Here is a 15,662-nt window from a genome sequence, read left to right as displayed (position 1 = left end):
CTGCACAAGAAAAATCAGTTGAAGAAAAAAAAAAACCTGAGAAAGAAAACAAAACGCAAGCAAACAACAACAAAAAGAGTGAAAATGCTATGTTGTGGTCCACACTCAGTTCCCACAGTCCTCTCTCTGAGTGTAGATGATTCTCTTCATCAATGAACAATTGGAACTGGTTTGAATCATCTCGTTGTTGAAGAGAGCCACGTTGAGGAGGAAGATTTCATCAAGAATTCAACAATACAAGCAACCATAGACAACATCCTAGTTTAATTTTCTATCGTCTCCACATCTATAATGACATAATCAGAATTTTCCTCTGTTGAACTGCTGGAGTCATATTCAGTTGAGCTGCTGGAGTCATATTCAGTTGAGCTGCTGGAGTCACATTCTGGAGTCTGATAGACATCTTTTTTCATTCCTTCTTGGGGGGTCATGTGATGTAGATGGTCCAGGAAGAGGGGTTTGGAATGTTCTTCTGGATGATGTTCAAGTGAGATGGAAGATGTGGTTTCTGCATCAGAATCTATCTCTTCCACGAAACATCTTGGTCTTTTGGGGGACGGGTCAGCCTGAAGTAGTTTAAAGAGGTTTTCCATGGAATCCTCTTCAGGATCAGTTAAGGAACTTGGTGGGGTTAACTCGTACTTGAGAGTTGGAGGTGGTGGGAAGTTCTGCATGAAAAAAAAAATTAGAGGTTGGCATCAGGAGAAAGAAGGAAGCTTATGAATCATCTAGTTTAACTCCATTTTTTTTCTAGATAAATAAACTGAGGCCTTGAGAGATGAGATGATTTGACCATGATCACCCAGCTTATTAGTAACTAAATCATCAGACTACCTCACCAATGTTCTTTAATCTATAAAACATTCTTGAATTTACCCCCTTTAATTTTACCCCTAAATCTTACTTGCTCTATTCAAAATTAAGTATATCCGATTTTTCAGAAACAGTCGCTTATCTTATATTCGCTGTGGTTGAGCCATTTCAGTTATGCTCAGTTCTTTGTGACCTTATTTGGGGTCTTCTTGGCAGAGATATGGTAGGGGTTGGCAATCTCCTTTTCCAGCTCATTTTACAGATAAGGAAACTGAGTTAAACAGGATTACACAGCTAGTGTCTGGAGCTGAAACAAGTTTTCCTGATTCTAAGTCAGCATTCTCTCCACTATACCAATTTTAGCTGCCCCTGAATATTTTATGTACTCATACATATGTAATATATTCATATTTACATTGAAATGATAGACTGATAAATTATATAGATAGGAAGATAAATAGACAGACAGTATAATTTAAGTAACATCTTATCAGGTTCACCTCAGTGGGTAGATAATGAGTTCTCCATCAAAGGGTTCAAATGAAATATGGAGTTCATAAATCTTTTGTAATATAAATTCCTTTGGCCTTCTGATAAAACTTATGAACCACTTTTGAGAATAGTATGTCATAAAATGAAATACATGAAAACCATTACAAAGAAAACCAAAAAAAATTAATTTTAATTCACAGACAAGGAAAGAACCCTTGAAATAAGAATCAGGATGCTGAAAGGAACTGTGTTATTAGGTATGATGTTGGAATTGATGACTTCTAAGGACCTATTCAATTCAATGTTTGAAGCAGTATGGTGAGATATCAGGGAAACCTATGTTAGAAATGTGAGAAAAAAAGGGGAGGAGGGGAGAGGGAAAGAATAATCATTTATATAGTCTATTCTGTGTCAGGTACTGTGCTAAGTGCTTTTATAGATATCTCATTTGATCTTTAGAACAATCCTGGGAAGCAGATGCCATTAGTGTCCACATTTTAAAGTTGAGGAACCTGAGGCAAATAGAGGTTAAAACAATTTTCAGGATCATACAACGAGTAAGGTCTTCCTGATTCAAGACTCCACTCTCTGTGCCACTTAGCTGAGAACAGAAGAGAGACGGTTACACAAAATAGTACCTAAGATTTTATTTGAACGCAGATCCTCCTGACTTCAAGTCCAACAGTCTATGTAGCTAGGACAGTTCTTAACAAATAGCCTCAGTTGTTTTCAATGAATTACATGAGTTGAGGTTCTTTGCTGAGCGTTTAGGAGCACAAATTAGTGTGAGAGCCTGGAGGTATCATTTGGAAAAATTATGAGTGACATCTACAATCATCCTTCCACATCTCAATTTTCTCCATTGTGTTTTTGATATATTATTATTTAACATAAGAAATTAATGGCAGTAAAGAGGTGTGTGTGGAAATTTGCAGAAACAAATAAACAAAGGCCAGCAGATAAAGAAAAATTTTAGAAACTCAGAAATACATAAAGTAGATGAACTGTATTCTATAATACCAATATATTTTATCTTTTAATGCCATGATTCAGATTCTTTCTTTGATATGAAGGGGGGGGAATTTTTGTGTAGATTTGCAAGATAAAATGCCATGTTTGTACTCCCCACAAGGTGGAAGGGATAGCTGCCTTATCTTTTCTAGAGCTCACAAGTTTGAAAGAACTCTTACTTGAAAGATGTATTAACTCTTTTCCTTATGAGGATTAAAGAAAATTTGTGTTTGAATGCTTGCAAGAAATTAAAATGTGATTTTGAAATGAATTTTTGTTCATTCATCATGTTTTTTTTTCAATTGCAGTTCTTCAAACTCTGATTAATCTTGGTGTTAGGAGAAGAATCTGGAAAGTACTATTGGTTTAGAAGTACCTGGTATTGTTTTAGATAGAGTTACTGGACTCAAGTCCTTGAGATTGATCGCTGCTAGAAGGCTGTCAAGAATTGAAGTGAAGAATTGTGTCAATGTGCTACCAGAAAACCTTCCTAAGTATTCAGAGGTTCTTTGAAGGAAATTGAGCAATTTAACTTATAAAAATAGTTTTAGACAAAGCAACTTGAGAAGGTCTACCAAGTCAGAAGACCATTTGCAATGCAACCTACTTATATGAGATACGGGCATAGAGAAAGGAAATAGGATAGTTATAAAGTATTGATTGACATGAAATATTCAAATCCAGCCTAAAAACATAGCAGAATATCTGAATCAGGGAAGGCACAAATTATACACTTGGGGGTTGATTAGTTAAGTAAGCACTACTGAGGAAAAAGAATAGTATAAATGTTGAAAATATAAAAAATAGAATTATCTAACATCATACTAGATACTTTCAGTGAGTAAATTAAAAGGTATGTACCTAACACTTTGAAGAGGGAGCAAGGAGCAACTAGAGAGTTAAGAAATTATTCTTGTAGAAGAGATATCAGATATTTAGAGCATTCAAAGGAGTTAGGAAGGAGCAAGCATTCCAAAAGTGGGAATCATCCTGTTCTTGACCATGAAGGATGAGAGATGTAGGAGATGGAAATAATCCATCCCACCTTGGCAAGAGAGGGAACAGAATACTGAGGTGGAGAAGAATGGTCCGGTTTATCTGGAATATGGAGTGATAGAGTAATGCAAAATAAGCTTGCATAGAGAAGCTGAAGGGTTGCAGTTGCCAAGCTGAGATTTCAGTTAGTCCTAGGAATAACAGGGAGTCAGTGAAGATTCTTGAGCTGTGGAATGTCATAAGATTTATTTTGGAAGCATTTTTTGTTGACTTTGTGGGAGCTTTACTGAAGGGGAGAGAGACTGGAATGAATCTGGGACCCCTTATTAGTCCAAAACAAAGTTTATGAAATAGGATGGTGGTCATATGAACGAAAAGAAAATGAAGGTGAGAGTTGTAAAGACCAAGATGACAAGATTTGGTAACTGATTTGCATATATGTGGGGAAGGAGAAAAGTCTAGGATTAATAAAAGTTATTCTTACCTGATGCATTAATGGCGGCTGTTTATGCTTTGGAGTCTCTGGTTTTAAAGGAATATGGAAAATTGGTGGGGCATCATGCCTAGAGTCCAGGTTACAAGCACCTTCAAATTGCAGCATCGGAGAAGGGGAAGCATAGCAATCATACTTTGTCCCAGAAATGTCTGAAAGAAATAAAAGAAAATGAAGACCTTAATTGCCTTGTTCATCCAGTCTCACACATTAAATAGACTGGATTCAGGATAGATGGAGGACAAAACAGTAGAAAATTTGGAGGCACACTTTACTCAATATTCAGATAAAATGGAAGAAAATCACCTATTACACTACTGGGTAGAGCAGTATCTCTTCACATTAATACTTTTCTTCCCTTCTCTTTCGAGAATTCCATGACACCACTCTATCCAACAGGTGATTCTCTTCCATTTTGTCTGAATATTGATTATGAGAAATTATTAACAGAAATAGAAACTCTTTAAAGTCCATTTGCACATTTCTCAACTATCCACTCAAATGATCAAAAAACTGGTTGGAGATTATTAGTCATTTTTTTCGAGGGCGAAATAATAGAACATATTTTAGGGGGAGATTATTCTAACAAAGTGGAGATGAGAGAAAGCTAAACAGACCAAGTCATTGAAGAAGTGTTCAGTTATGCAGATTAGGGGTTCCATTAAGAATGTGGACTCCCTAAGAGCAGGGATTTCTTGGGTCTTTTTTTGCATCTCCAGCACTTAACTAGTGATGAGCCCACAGAACACATTGTTTGGTGGTTGGTCCTGGCAAGTATAAATATAGAGGGGAAAAAAGATAAATAACTTTGCTAAGCAATAGAATCATTACCTTTTTTCTGCCTTGTAGCTCTTGGGAATGATGGCTGAAACCTTCTAGGTTCAAGGTTTCTTGAATGAAAGCACATTTCACCATTACATTCTATGAATCGATGTCTTCGGGGTAAGACCCAGAAACGGGGCAAGATCCGGGGTGGGTTTGAAGCTTCAGCCCCCTGAGGTGGTCTTTGGAAGAAGGGTTCAACATGAGGAAAATGAGAGGGCCGTGGAATTCCAGAACTGAAATTTCTTAAGTAGGAAGGAGCCATGCCTTGTCCATAGGGTACATGAGATAATTCTGACTGGTGCCTGAAGGAAGGCATGGACAAGTAAGAAGGCATGGGAAATGAATGATGTGCAGAAATATCATGAGAATGTCGGCCCCTTTGATCTTCCATGGACCTCGAGAAGTTTGAAACCTACAGAAGAAACAGAAAGAAAGATGAGTGAGAAAATGTGTTGACTCAACCCCAGACTTCATTCCTAAGCATCACCTTAGACTTCCCACTTCAGTGTGTAATGCTGTCCTGGGCATAGGTTTGCTGTTGCATATGCAATCATCTCTTGCTATTATCATCATCATCATCATCCTCATACTGAGTTATGGAATATTATCATACAAAGTTATGGAAATACATATTTTCTTCAGTAAGTTAAAAATAAAAAAATTCAAATAATAAAGATGCTAGTAAGCTTTTCAAACTTGTTGCCAACTTCTTATATGCTTCTATCACCACTGACTCATTTGCACTACACACACACACACACACACACACACACACACACACACACACACACACAATATTTTCTGTGTGAAGAAATTTCAGCTGACCAGTTATTTAAATAAAAAAATAGTAAACTAGATTAAACTCCTAATTTCTTGGAAAATTTGGAGGACACATAGCAATATTATGCAGTAGACTGAGAGCTGGGCTTGGAATCAGGAAGATTTGGATTCATATTCTGTCTCTGACCTTGGAAGAATTACCCTTCTTCAGAGCTCAATGTCCTCCTCTGTAAAATGTAATAGGGGTGGACTTAATGGTCTCTGAGGTCCCTTCCAGCTCTAAATCTATCATCCTATATGCTTCTCCAGAATCCTTCTATTTTTTCCACCACCTCTTCCCCACACTGCAGGCCTTAAGTCTTTGAACTTTTCCTACAATATCCCAAGAAAACGTTCACACCTACTTTTGCAGCATTCTTTCTGTGTTGTCTCCATAAAATGCACAGAAAGTAGCACAGTGCCTGGCATAGGGAAAGGGCTTAGCCAATGTTTCTTTACTTGACTCACTCTCCTCAAAATCATCAACATAAGACAAAGAGACTGGTTTCAAAATTTCTCTAAGGTCACATAGCTAGTTAAGTATCAGGGGCTGGATTCCAACTCAAACGTTCCTGATGCGGTACCCAGCCTTCTCTCCAATAAGCTATGCTGACTCTTGCAAATTCACAGGCCCTCATACTTTGCAAAATCCATTCCCATCTACTTCAGTTGTTGGCTGGTTGATTGTCGACCTTCATGCTCAAAGAAAACCTTAACTATGTCATTGTGTTGAAGAGTCAAAGTACACACAACCAGCAGATCACAGCAAAGTGGGCTCAGAAAGCTCCACCACATGTTGGGCACAAAAAGCTCCATCCACATGGGCACATGTGGGACAAAAGTCCACCTGAACTTTTGGATGAGAAATATCTCTCCAACGGCACATCAATTGTAGAGTACACTTCAAGTGTAAAAGATAGAGAATTGGTCTTAGAATCATGGGAACTGAGCTTTAAATCTTTATTCTACAAGTTAGTGCCTCCAAGAAAGAATAAGGAGTAAGCTAATATTTCTCTCTCTCATTTCAGACAGTCTGGTGAGTCAATAAGCATTTATTAGGCAACTATGTGCCAAGCTCTATGCTGAGCACTGAATGGATTTCTTCATCCATAAAATAATGTTGGTAACAGTCACACTGAGAGATACATTGGTGATAGTGACCTATATCAAAAGGTGGTGTAGGGAAGCACTTTGTAAACTGTACAGTAGCATAAAAATAGAAAATATATATTTTTTTATCTTCCTTATCCCAGGAGAAAAAAAAGACCCAGATTTTAGCTCTGATCTTATTAGATAATAAAACTGAGGCTCCCATTGACTCTGGAATTCATTCAAGCTCACACAGATATTACATGGTCAAACCAGACTGAAACCCAGATCTGTCTCTGTACAGTTTTTTGTTGTGTTTTTTTTTTTCCATCCCTTTTGATGTATCTTTGAACTTGTGATGTACCCTTCCCATCATGCATTAGTGAAGAGCCCTCAAGCATTTCAAGACTTTATCCTTTGGAGGGCATGTCAGGATGAAAAACATTCTGGCTAATCTTAATTGCCAAATTTAATTATTCTTCTCTATTGTCCCCCTTGTGCTTCTTACTGCAGTCTTTGATATTAACTGTCTTTTCTTCTCCATTCTTTTCTCCCTTTCTTTTTCTAGTATTCTACAACTGCTCTATTCTAGTGTTCTTTATGACCTTTCCTTTTCATTCCCTTTTATCCAGGTCTCACCAGCTAATGATGAGTATTCCCTAAGGCTCTGTTCTAGGACTTTTTCCCCTTTTCTCTCTATTATTTAATTAGTGACCTCATCAGCTCCCATAGACTCAACACCCATCTCCATGAAATTCTCACATCTAAATCTCCATTCCTAATATCTCTCTTGACCTTCATTCTCAAATTTTGAACTACCTGTTGGACATCTCAAACTGGAGCAAAATCACATATACTTATGCTCAACAGATTTGTAATCAAACTCGGTCCCCCAAAATCTTTTCTTCTTAAATTCCCCGATATTATAAAATGCAACAGGGATCATCCCAATCTCTCAAGCTCACAACCTGATTTCTTTACCCTTACACCTCAAGTAAAATCATTTCCCAATCCTTTTATTTCTACTTTTGCAACAACTGCTTTATTCAGCTCCTTCTAATACTGATGTTGCCCTGGAGCAGGCCTTTATAAGCTCATGGCTGAACTACTTCAATAGCTTTCTCCCACTTTTCCCTAAATAAAACCCCTCCCCATTGCAGCCCATTGTCCAATCAATTACTAAAATGATCTTCCTAAAGTACAGGACTAATGATGTCACCCAATAATTGAATAAATTCCAGTGTCTCTTTGTTACTTATAAGAACAAATATAATTATATATTTTCTGCTTGCATGTTAAATCCCTTCAAAATCCAGTCCCTTTTAAGCAATCTTTCCAGTTTTCTCATGTATTTCTCCCTTCCACATACTCTAACATGGGCCTTACTGTTTCTCACACCGCACAAGTTCTCCATCTGTCAAATCCAAGCATTTTCAGACAATCCCTAGAAGTCTCTTCCTCCTCATCTACACCTTCTGGCTTCCTTGAGTCTCAAATGCAAGTTTTATGTTCTGCAAATTCTTTACATGTTGTCTCCTTCATTAGAAGTGTGAACTTCTTGGGAGCAGGGGTTTTTTTTTGGCCTTTCTTTGAACCCCATAACCAGCCAGTAATCATTGAACAAATTTAAGTCATTTAATAAATTTAGTCATTTAGTAGACATTTAATAAATGCCTAATGGGTTCCTTGACTTGAAGCTCCTCCTTTTTTATCATCCTAGCCCTAGTTCCCAGTTTCTCTTTTTTGAGATATTACTTCAATGAACTGATTCACAGGTGGAGCTCAAATGTGTGAGATTTGGGAGGATAGAATAAATTTTCTGGTGGAGGAGAAAATGAGGGTGGGAGAAAAGAACAGAAAAGCAGAAATCCTCACATACCTGATCGTTGGTCGCTGAGATAGTCCTTCTACGAACACCCATGTCTGGATTGATGCTGTTAGTTCTGTTAACTTCCTGGATGTAATGTTCTCTTGGAACAGGTTTCTCGGGGAGCTTCTGGAGGCAGCCTTCCTTTCAGTTCTGTGTAATCACCCCAACTGCAGCCAGGAGTTAAAGTCTAACTCCTCTGCTCGGATAGGTTTCTTGAGGCCTTCTCTCTGGTTCCAGAGAGCTCTTGTCCGAATGTCTCCAGCCAGCACAAACATGGAAATAGGGATGAATCTTCACTCTCCAAGAGTGTGGGATTCTGGGTTTCTCCCTGGCCAATCTCCTGGAAGTCAATGCTAGTTGTGAATCTCCCAAAGTTCCCTCCTTGACTGAATCCTGATTCTGAATCTTCTCTTAGACAGTGGCCTTGTCTGTTTACTTGCTCTCTAAAGGTATGAAGTCTAATGTGTGAACCAATGACCCAACTCCTTTAAAGGTGTAAACTCCTTTAAAAGTGTGAACTAAGTACATAAGTACCTTCTTTCAAGTTCTAGCCCATAACATCTCCTTGTAGGATCAGATCAATCATACTGAACCATTAGATAATTATATCCATTCCAGTGACTTAGCACCTTGTAAGAATCCTAACACCTGGGGCTTATTATTCCTAATTTTACTGGTCTCTGTCATCTCTGTCTGGTCATCATCCCTGTTCTTACTTTTCTTCTTTTTTGAGGGAATGGAGGCCCCACAAAAATTGAGTGGAGTGAGCTGTGAAGCTGGAGGAGGATAGGGAAAAAAGGCAGGGAAATTCACAGCCAAGATTGATAGGAAAATCCATTGATCTAATGTTCAGTCTAGCTTTCCGGAGGACCTCAGGATCAGCCTTGGTCTTAATGGAGAAGTGATGAAGGCAGGACAGCCACCCCGAGGATTCATTCACTTTCCTGCCTCATGTCATTTCTGAACCTGGACATCTACCTTGGGATAGCTCCTTCTGTTAGAGTTCTTCCTTCAAATATCAGCTCACATGGGCCCTCTTACACTCTGTTTCCTCATCTCTAACTAAAATGAGCTCTCCTTTCTCTGGGTTCTCTTAGAGCTTCCCCTGGCTCTCTTCTGGATTCAGCTCTCTATCTGTTTTACTAGAGCAACCCCACCTCCAAGACCCTTCCCAGACCTCTTCAGAGACATTAGGCTCCCATTCCATCGATACCCCCCAAAGTCCCATCCCATTTGCTCTTACTCTTTGTTGTTCAGCACCCAAGGAATCAAGGCGACTGGTCACAGATCTCTTGCTGCCTCCAAAGTCAAGTCTTCTACTGGGGGAGGGAGCAGTATTTATGCCACGTGTGTACTTTTTCCCTCCCCTTTACTCGAGATTTGGGGGCTAGGCTTAATTTCAAAGTAAGCAGCTTCCTCACTGTTCTAAGTATGGCAGTTTTAAGCCTCTTCTGTCCCTATAAGAGCATAATGGAGGCACTTCCCCCTCAGAGGCTCAGTTCCCTCCTCTCCTGAATGAATGAATCAATTAGTCAAAGACTTTTATAACTAAGTGTTTAGTACATGCTAAGTATTATGGGCAGAGGAGGTCGAAGGTCTAAGACAATGTCCCTTCAAGATGATGTTCTCACCTTCAAGATACACTAAACTAGTGTTTTTTTAATATTTATGTTCCATGTATTCTCTCCCCAGTTAGAAGCTGTTATGAATAGAGACCATTTCATTTCTTGTGTTTGTGCAATCGGTGTGGGCAAAGTTGGGCCTTAGGCATACAGCATTTAACAAAAGCCTGCTTAACTCAAACAAAATAATGAGCCCCTCTCTAGCAATCCAAACTTGCTATGCTCAGAAGAAGAGGCCCTCTTCAAGCTTCGAGTTCATAATCTTGGCTTTTTCGTGGCAGTTCTTTGAATATATCTCGAGTTAGGGAGAGTAAAAGCTTCAGTGTTCACACCTTATCGGCTTGTCACATCCTCCGGCTTCCCACCCCCATGTACATTCAGCTACAAAATGAAAAAAAAAATGTTTTTCTTATTCCTCAGCTCTCTTGAGTCTTCACCAACATTCAATACTGTCCAACACCCTTGATCTTTGAACACAAGTTTCTGTGACTCTAGTATCTCTTGATTTTCCTCAGACCAGTCATTTTCAGTTCTCTCAATCCTCATTTTAATACACAGCCTAGATGCATTTATTGCCTCTATTCCCTTTTCTCTCTCTTATCCCCCTAAAGAGGTCAGATCTTTATCATCCCTCCAATCGAGATTTCTGAAATAATATCTTAAATAATCACACACAATTCATACACATATGCATATATAAAGTGTTGTTCCAGGTAGGGATTCTTTTTTTATAATTTATTTTTTTATTATATCTTTTTATTTTCAAAACACATACATGGGTAATTTTGCAATTTGCAATTTGACCCTTGCAAAACCTTCTGTTCCAACTTTTCCCCTCCTTCCCTCCCTCCCCTCCCCTAGATGGCACTTAATCCAGTGCATGTTAAATATGTTAAAGTATATGTTAAATACAATATATGTATACATATTTATACAGCTATCTTGCTGCAAAAGAAAAATTGGATTTAGAAATAAGGTAAAAATACAGGTAGGGATTCTTAACTAGAGTTCCATGAACTTTTTTTTTCTTTTGTTTTTGAGTACTTTTATAATTGGATTTCAATTTAATTTGGGTTGTTTTCTAATTATAGGTATTATTACTACATTATTACTTATATTCTAACCAGTTTGCAGACTTTCCCAGGCTTCTATGAATATCCATGCCATGCAGGAAAAGCCACTAACCTAAGGGAGATTCAGAATCGTCAGCTTGATATTTAAAACCTTCCATCTACTTTTTCCATTTAGTTTATTATATTCTTAATCCTAGTTTCTCCATAACAGTCAATTTAGCCTCTACTTCCCCTATACAATACTTTTTCTCATCTCCCTACCATCTCCCACATTCTGGAATGTGTTCACACCTTGTTTTTCCTTCTTATAAAGAACAACTTAGGAACCATATCCTAAATTCCCCAATCATGAACACTCTCTCCCTTATGAACATAACAAACTTTGGATATGGGAGGACAGAGAGAAGACTTGAGTTTTCTCATGGAAAAAAAATCTTTGATGAAAATCAAGAGACCTGTGTTCTGACATCAGCCAATCCTATACTTATAATTTCTCATCTGGAGTATGGTAATGATTGGGTTATGAAGTTTTGTTGTTGCTCAGTCGTTTTAATTTGCCTGATTTCGTGATGCCATTTTGAGGCTTTACTGGCAAAGATACATGTAAAAATAGAAAACCATTTCCTCCTCCTCCTCCAGCTCATTTTACATATGAGGAAACTGAGTTAAAGAGGCTTAAGTAACTTGCTCAAAATCTCACAGCTAGTAAGTGATTGAAGTCTGATTGAATCATTAAGATGAATTTCAAGCCTAGTTCTCTAACCACCTATCCATTTAGCTGGCCCTAAATTACTAGAAATCATTAGAAGGCACTTGTATTCTAACAATTTAGTAAGCACATAATTAATTCCTTAAAACAATTCCATAAATACTTTAGTCATTTTCTACAGAAGGTTTGCCCAGAAAACACCTGGGTAAAGTTAACATCCTGTTAACAGCGTGAAAGAGTGAGGTTTTTTTGTTTTGTTTTGTTTTGTTCTGGGATTGTGTTGTCAAATCAACTACTCTTTCATTCACTGGGACACAGAGACAATTAAAATGCACCTAAACAAGAGTTTCAGTTTACTCATGTGTAAATAGATGCCATGACACTTGTACTACAGTTCTCCTAGAGTTGTTTTCATGAATCACAGAATCATACCATAATAGGTTACTCCACTGGCCATCTAAATTTCATCCTAACATTGAGAAATTTTCATTATAATATACCAGATGGATAGATGTCTAGTTTGGATTCTTCAGAAATTTTTTCCCTCAAATATCTGAAATTACCTCTTTTCAAATTCAGTCTTATTTTAGCTGACTCTACCTTCCCACAGCCAAATTGAATAAGTTTGATTCTTTGATCCCACAACAGCTTTGCAAAAACTAAAAGACAGCTATCATAATCCTCACTCCTAGACTCTGTTTTCTCTTTTCCAATCTAAAAGTACATAGGAAAATCTTTGGAAAGTTTCAGCACTGAGAAATGTGAATTACTCATTTAAATTTTCTCATTCTCATATTACATTCAATAGAAGATTGGAATCTATTTTTGAGAAATTCTCTCTCCCCCATTCATCATCTTATATTTCAGATAACTGTTGCACAGATGGATAAAATGATTGTTGAGTTTTTGTTTATTTGTTTGTAAGTTTTTAAGTGTTAGTATAATAAGCAATTGCTCTGTAGAGTCACTGAAAGCATCTTTGGGACAATTCTAGGAGCAAGAAGAATCATGGTATTATTTGTCTTGTTCTCACTTAATAAGCACCTACTTTGTGCAAAGCATTGTGCTAAGTGCTTGAAATACCAACAAAATGACTGTCTCCTCAAGAAGTTACAATGTCAGGGGTGGGAAGGATGATGGGAGTGGAGAAGGAATGGCTTTTGGCCAAATTTTACAGCTTTTAGCAAAATGGGACAGTCCCCTTTCATGTCATTTCGTGTGTGTCTGTTTGTTCTGTGAGCTAGATTTTGTTACCTGGAAAGATTTCAAATGTAACCAGCAAGAAAAAAAAGCCTCTATGCTGTACTTAGAATGCTGGGGGAATTTCTTAGAAAGTCTAAAGTTTTGAGAGCAAAACATCTTAGCAAATTCTCAAAATTTTGAAAGCAATGATCAAGAGGTTTGGCAATGAGTCATTTTAAAATTGCAAGAAAAAGTCCTGAAACATCTCAGATGTAGGGATTGCTACAAGTCTCTCTGTTTGCTAACTCTTCTCATCTCTGAACTGTAGGGAAATTCAAATTCTGCAGAAATAGGGGAAGGAAAACACGAGGGACCCTACCCAATCATGCCCAAATTCTCAGCTTGGGGGAATGGGGATAAAGTGGGGGTCAGGCTCCATGGATAGATAGCATTTCCTGAGCTCTGGCATCTGAAACTACCATCAAAGAGATACCCTGCAGTCACCCCCGGTTTCAGCAGGTTCTGTCCAGGAACTGCCTGGGAAGGATCTGGGTACTCCTGGCAGTTCCCAGAAAGCCAGTCAGCCTCTGAATTTGCTAAGACCACCATTCTCTCTCTCAATATTAGCTATGAAATTTATGGCAAATTATTTTCACTCTGTCCAGTTTTCTAATTTGTAAAGAGAAATAATAGTTGTTATGAAGACCACATAATTGCAGAAGTACTAGTATAAAACATGCTATGGGAATGTTAACTGCTTTATTGGATATAATTGTTTCATATTTGATAACCATGGGTTTGTTTTTTTAATATGACCAACAGATAAGTGATTTCTCTGTGTGTGTGTAAAGTAATTTGGGAATTTATTCGAGATAGTTTGGTAAAATCGATTTTAAAGGAAAACCCACTAAAGGGATCTATTTGTACTGAGAAGTGAAGAACAGAAGAGTTTTGCAACTTCAGGAAAACAGAAAAGCAGTTTGCCATCACTTTCAAAAATCTAGTTACCCATATTTAACATGTATAAGATTGCTTGCTATCTAGAGAGGGGGTGGAGGAAGAGAAGGGAAAAGTCGGAACAGAAGTGAGTACAAGATATAATGTTGTAAAAAATTACCCAGGCATATGTTCTGTCAATAAAAAGTTATTTAAAAAAAATACTCTAGTTATCCAGAGTCAGACTTCTGAGGGCCTGTCAGTAAAAACTGACACCTTTACCTGGCTCACCAAAGAGAAATGAATTCCTTGAATTGGAAAATAACCAGATTACTATTCAGTTTGTCTAGGCTCATTAACTAATGTTGTCCATTTTTAAATCTCTTCTCTCTTAATTTTAAGAATTGTCTTATTTTCTCCCTAAAACAAAAAGGAAACTTATTTAAGGGAATCGAAACAGCTAAAATGATTTGGCTATTATTTAGGAAAATTCTAACATTGTTAACTAAGTTACTTGAAGTTATTATCAACATGTTAAACCTTATCCATTTGCCTCCAGGTGGGAGGTGTGAACTCCTTTCCCTCCTCCCACAGAGTGGGGGGAGGTATCAATCAGCACAACCCACCAAAGCACTAAGAATAGTCAAGGTGGGCAATTAAGTAACCTCAAGCCCTTCCTGGGGTCTCTGTCAACTGCCTTGAATTTCTAAGCTTGCCAGTTTTCTTGAAAGCATCAGGGTAAGCAAGGCCATCAGCCCTGGGAAATGAGCCTGTTTAGGATTTCTGGTTTCTAAACAAGACATGAGTTCACTAAGAATCTAGAAGCCTGTATAATGATTGATACTTTGCACCAGGGTAAGTTTAAACATAAAAAGAATGTTAGACAAAATCTCTTAGGGGTTTAAGTCCTGGTAAACTTTGAAAAATAATGTATCTAGCCCTAAGATATGATTGGTAGAATTTGCTCTTAAGAGATAAAAATCACTTGGGACTGGAACTGAGACTCTTTTGAGTTCTGAAATGGATTGCCTGCTCATTAAGTCAGTAGGCACCTTCTAGGGAGAAAGCTACAGGAGTTAGCCTTGGGCCCCAAAACTTCCCAAACTCAGCTGTTAGAAACAGCTTTTGGATCTTTAATAATAGGAACCAAAACAGCTGCAGAGGAGAAGACTCACAGGGCTGGAGCAAGAAACAAGGAAGAGGCTCAATTTTTAGCTGCTGCCATATGCGGGAACCATGGGGTTTTGTGCTCTAGATGTCATGAGTTCACAACTGTCCTTGGAGGAAACTCTCCAGCCCTTGCCCCAAGTACATTCTGGAGGGGCACTGGAAGAGAGACTGCCCAGAGAAGGGTTGAGCCGCCCTCCCTCCCCAATGCCCATCAGTCTCTTCAGGACCAGGATCAGTTCCCTGGGGCTTGGCCAGGCTCCCCCTTATTCCATCACAATGGCTGAATCCAGGGTAACTTTGGATGTGGCAGGAATACAGGGGCCTCGTTTTCTGTCTTACTCTGGCACTTTGGTCTCACCTGCCCCGCCCCCAGTAGAGTAATGAGGATTGAAGGGAAACTTAAGAACTGTTTTGAGACTCCCCTCTGCCCTGCCAGTTTGGTGACCTGGTTTTTAAACACTCCTTTCCCATTATTCCCTCCTGTTGTGTGTGCTTCCATATTGGGACAGGATTTAATGGTGAAATTGGGGACCCAATTTTCCCTTCTCAGACTTCCAGGTAA

General features: G+C 38.3%; 1 protein-coding gene across 2 annotated transcripts; it reads right to left on the bottom strand.

The window, feature by feature from the left end:
- Positions 1–247: 247 nt before the first annotated feature.
- Positions 248–15,323, bottom strand: LOC141564515 (uncharacterized). Of its 2 annotated transcripts, none has more exons than XM_074307068.1 (6): positions 15,106–15,323; positions 9,652–10,411; positions 8,418–8,748; positions 4,637–5,042; positions 3,797–3,957; positions 248–668 (listed from the first exon to the last, which is right to left on the bottom strand). In XM_074307068.1, exons 3-6 carry the CDS (start codon positions 8,457–8,459, stop codon positions 264–266), a joined length of 1,014 nt encoding a protein of 337 aa, XP_074163169.1. In that variant the 5' UTR covers positions 8,460–8,748; positions 9,652–10,411; positions 15,106–15,323; the 3' UTR covers positions 248–263. The 2 variants fall into 2 exon arrangements, with proteins under 2 accessions (XP_074163169.1, XP_074163170.1); XM_074307069.1 differs by having other exon boundaries at positions 9,652–9,727; positions 15,106–15,322.
- Between the last annotated feature and the right edge of the window lie 339 nt (positions 15,324–15,662).

This window comes from Sminthopsis crassicaudata, chromosome 3 (assembly GCF_048593235.1).
Source record: "Sminthopsis crassicaudata isolate SCR6 chromosome 3, ASM4859323v1, whole genome shotgun sequence".
Taxonomy (NCBI): domain Eukaryota; kingdom Metazoa; phylum Chordata; class Mammalia; order Dasyuromorphia; family Dasyuridae; genus Sminthopsis; species Sminthopsis crassicaudata.
This window is presented reverse-complemented; position numbering and strand designations above follow the sequence as displayed.

What these genes read in the sequence shown, in the direction of transcription:
- LOC141564515 (XM_074307068.1), bottom strand. Translation starts at nt 8,459, where the DNA reads ATGGGTGTTCGTAGAAGGACTATCTCAGCGACCAACGATCAG. An exon ending in AGCTACAAGGCAGAAAAAAG is followed by an intron (nt 3,958 to 4,636) that starts GTAATGATTCTA and finishes TATTTCTTTCAG; the next exon opens with ACATTTCTGGGACAAAGTAT. An exon ending in AGCCGCCATTAATGCATCAG is followed by an intron (nt 669 to 3,796) that starts GTAAGAATAACT and finishes TTTTTCATGCAG; the next exon opens with AACTTCCCACCACCTCCAAC.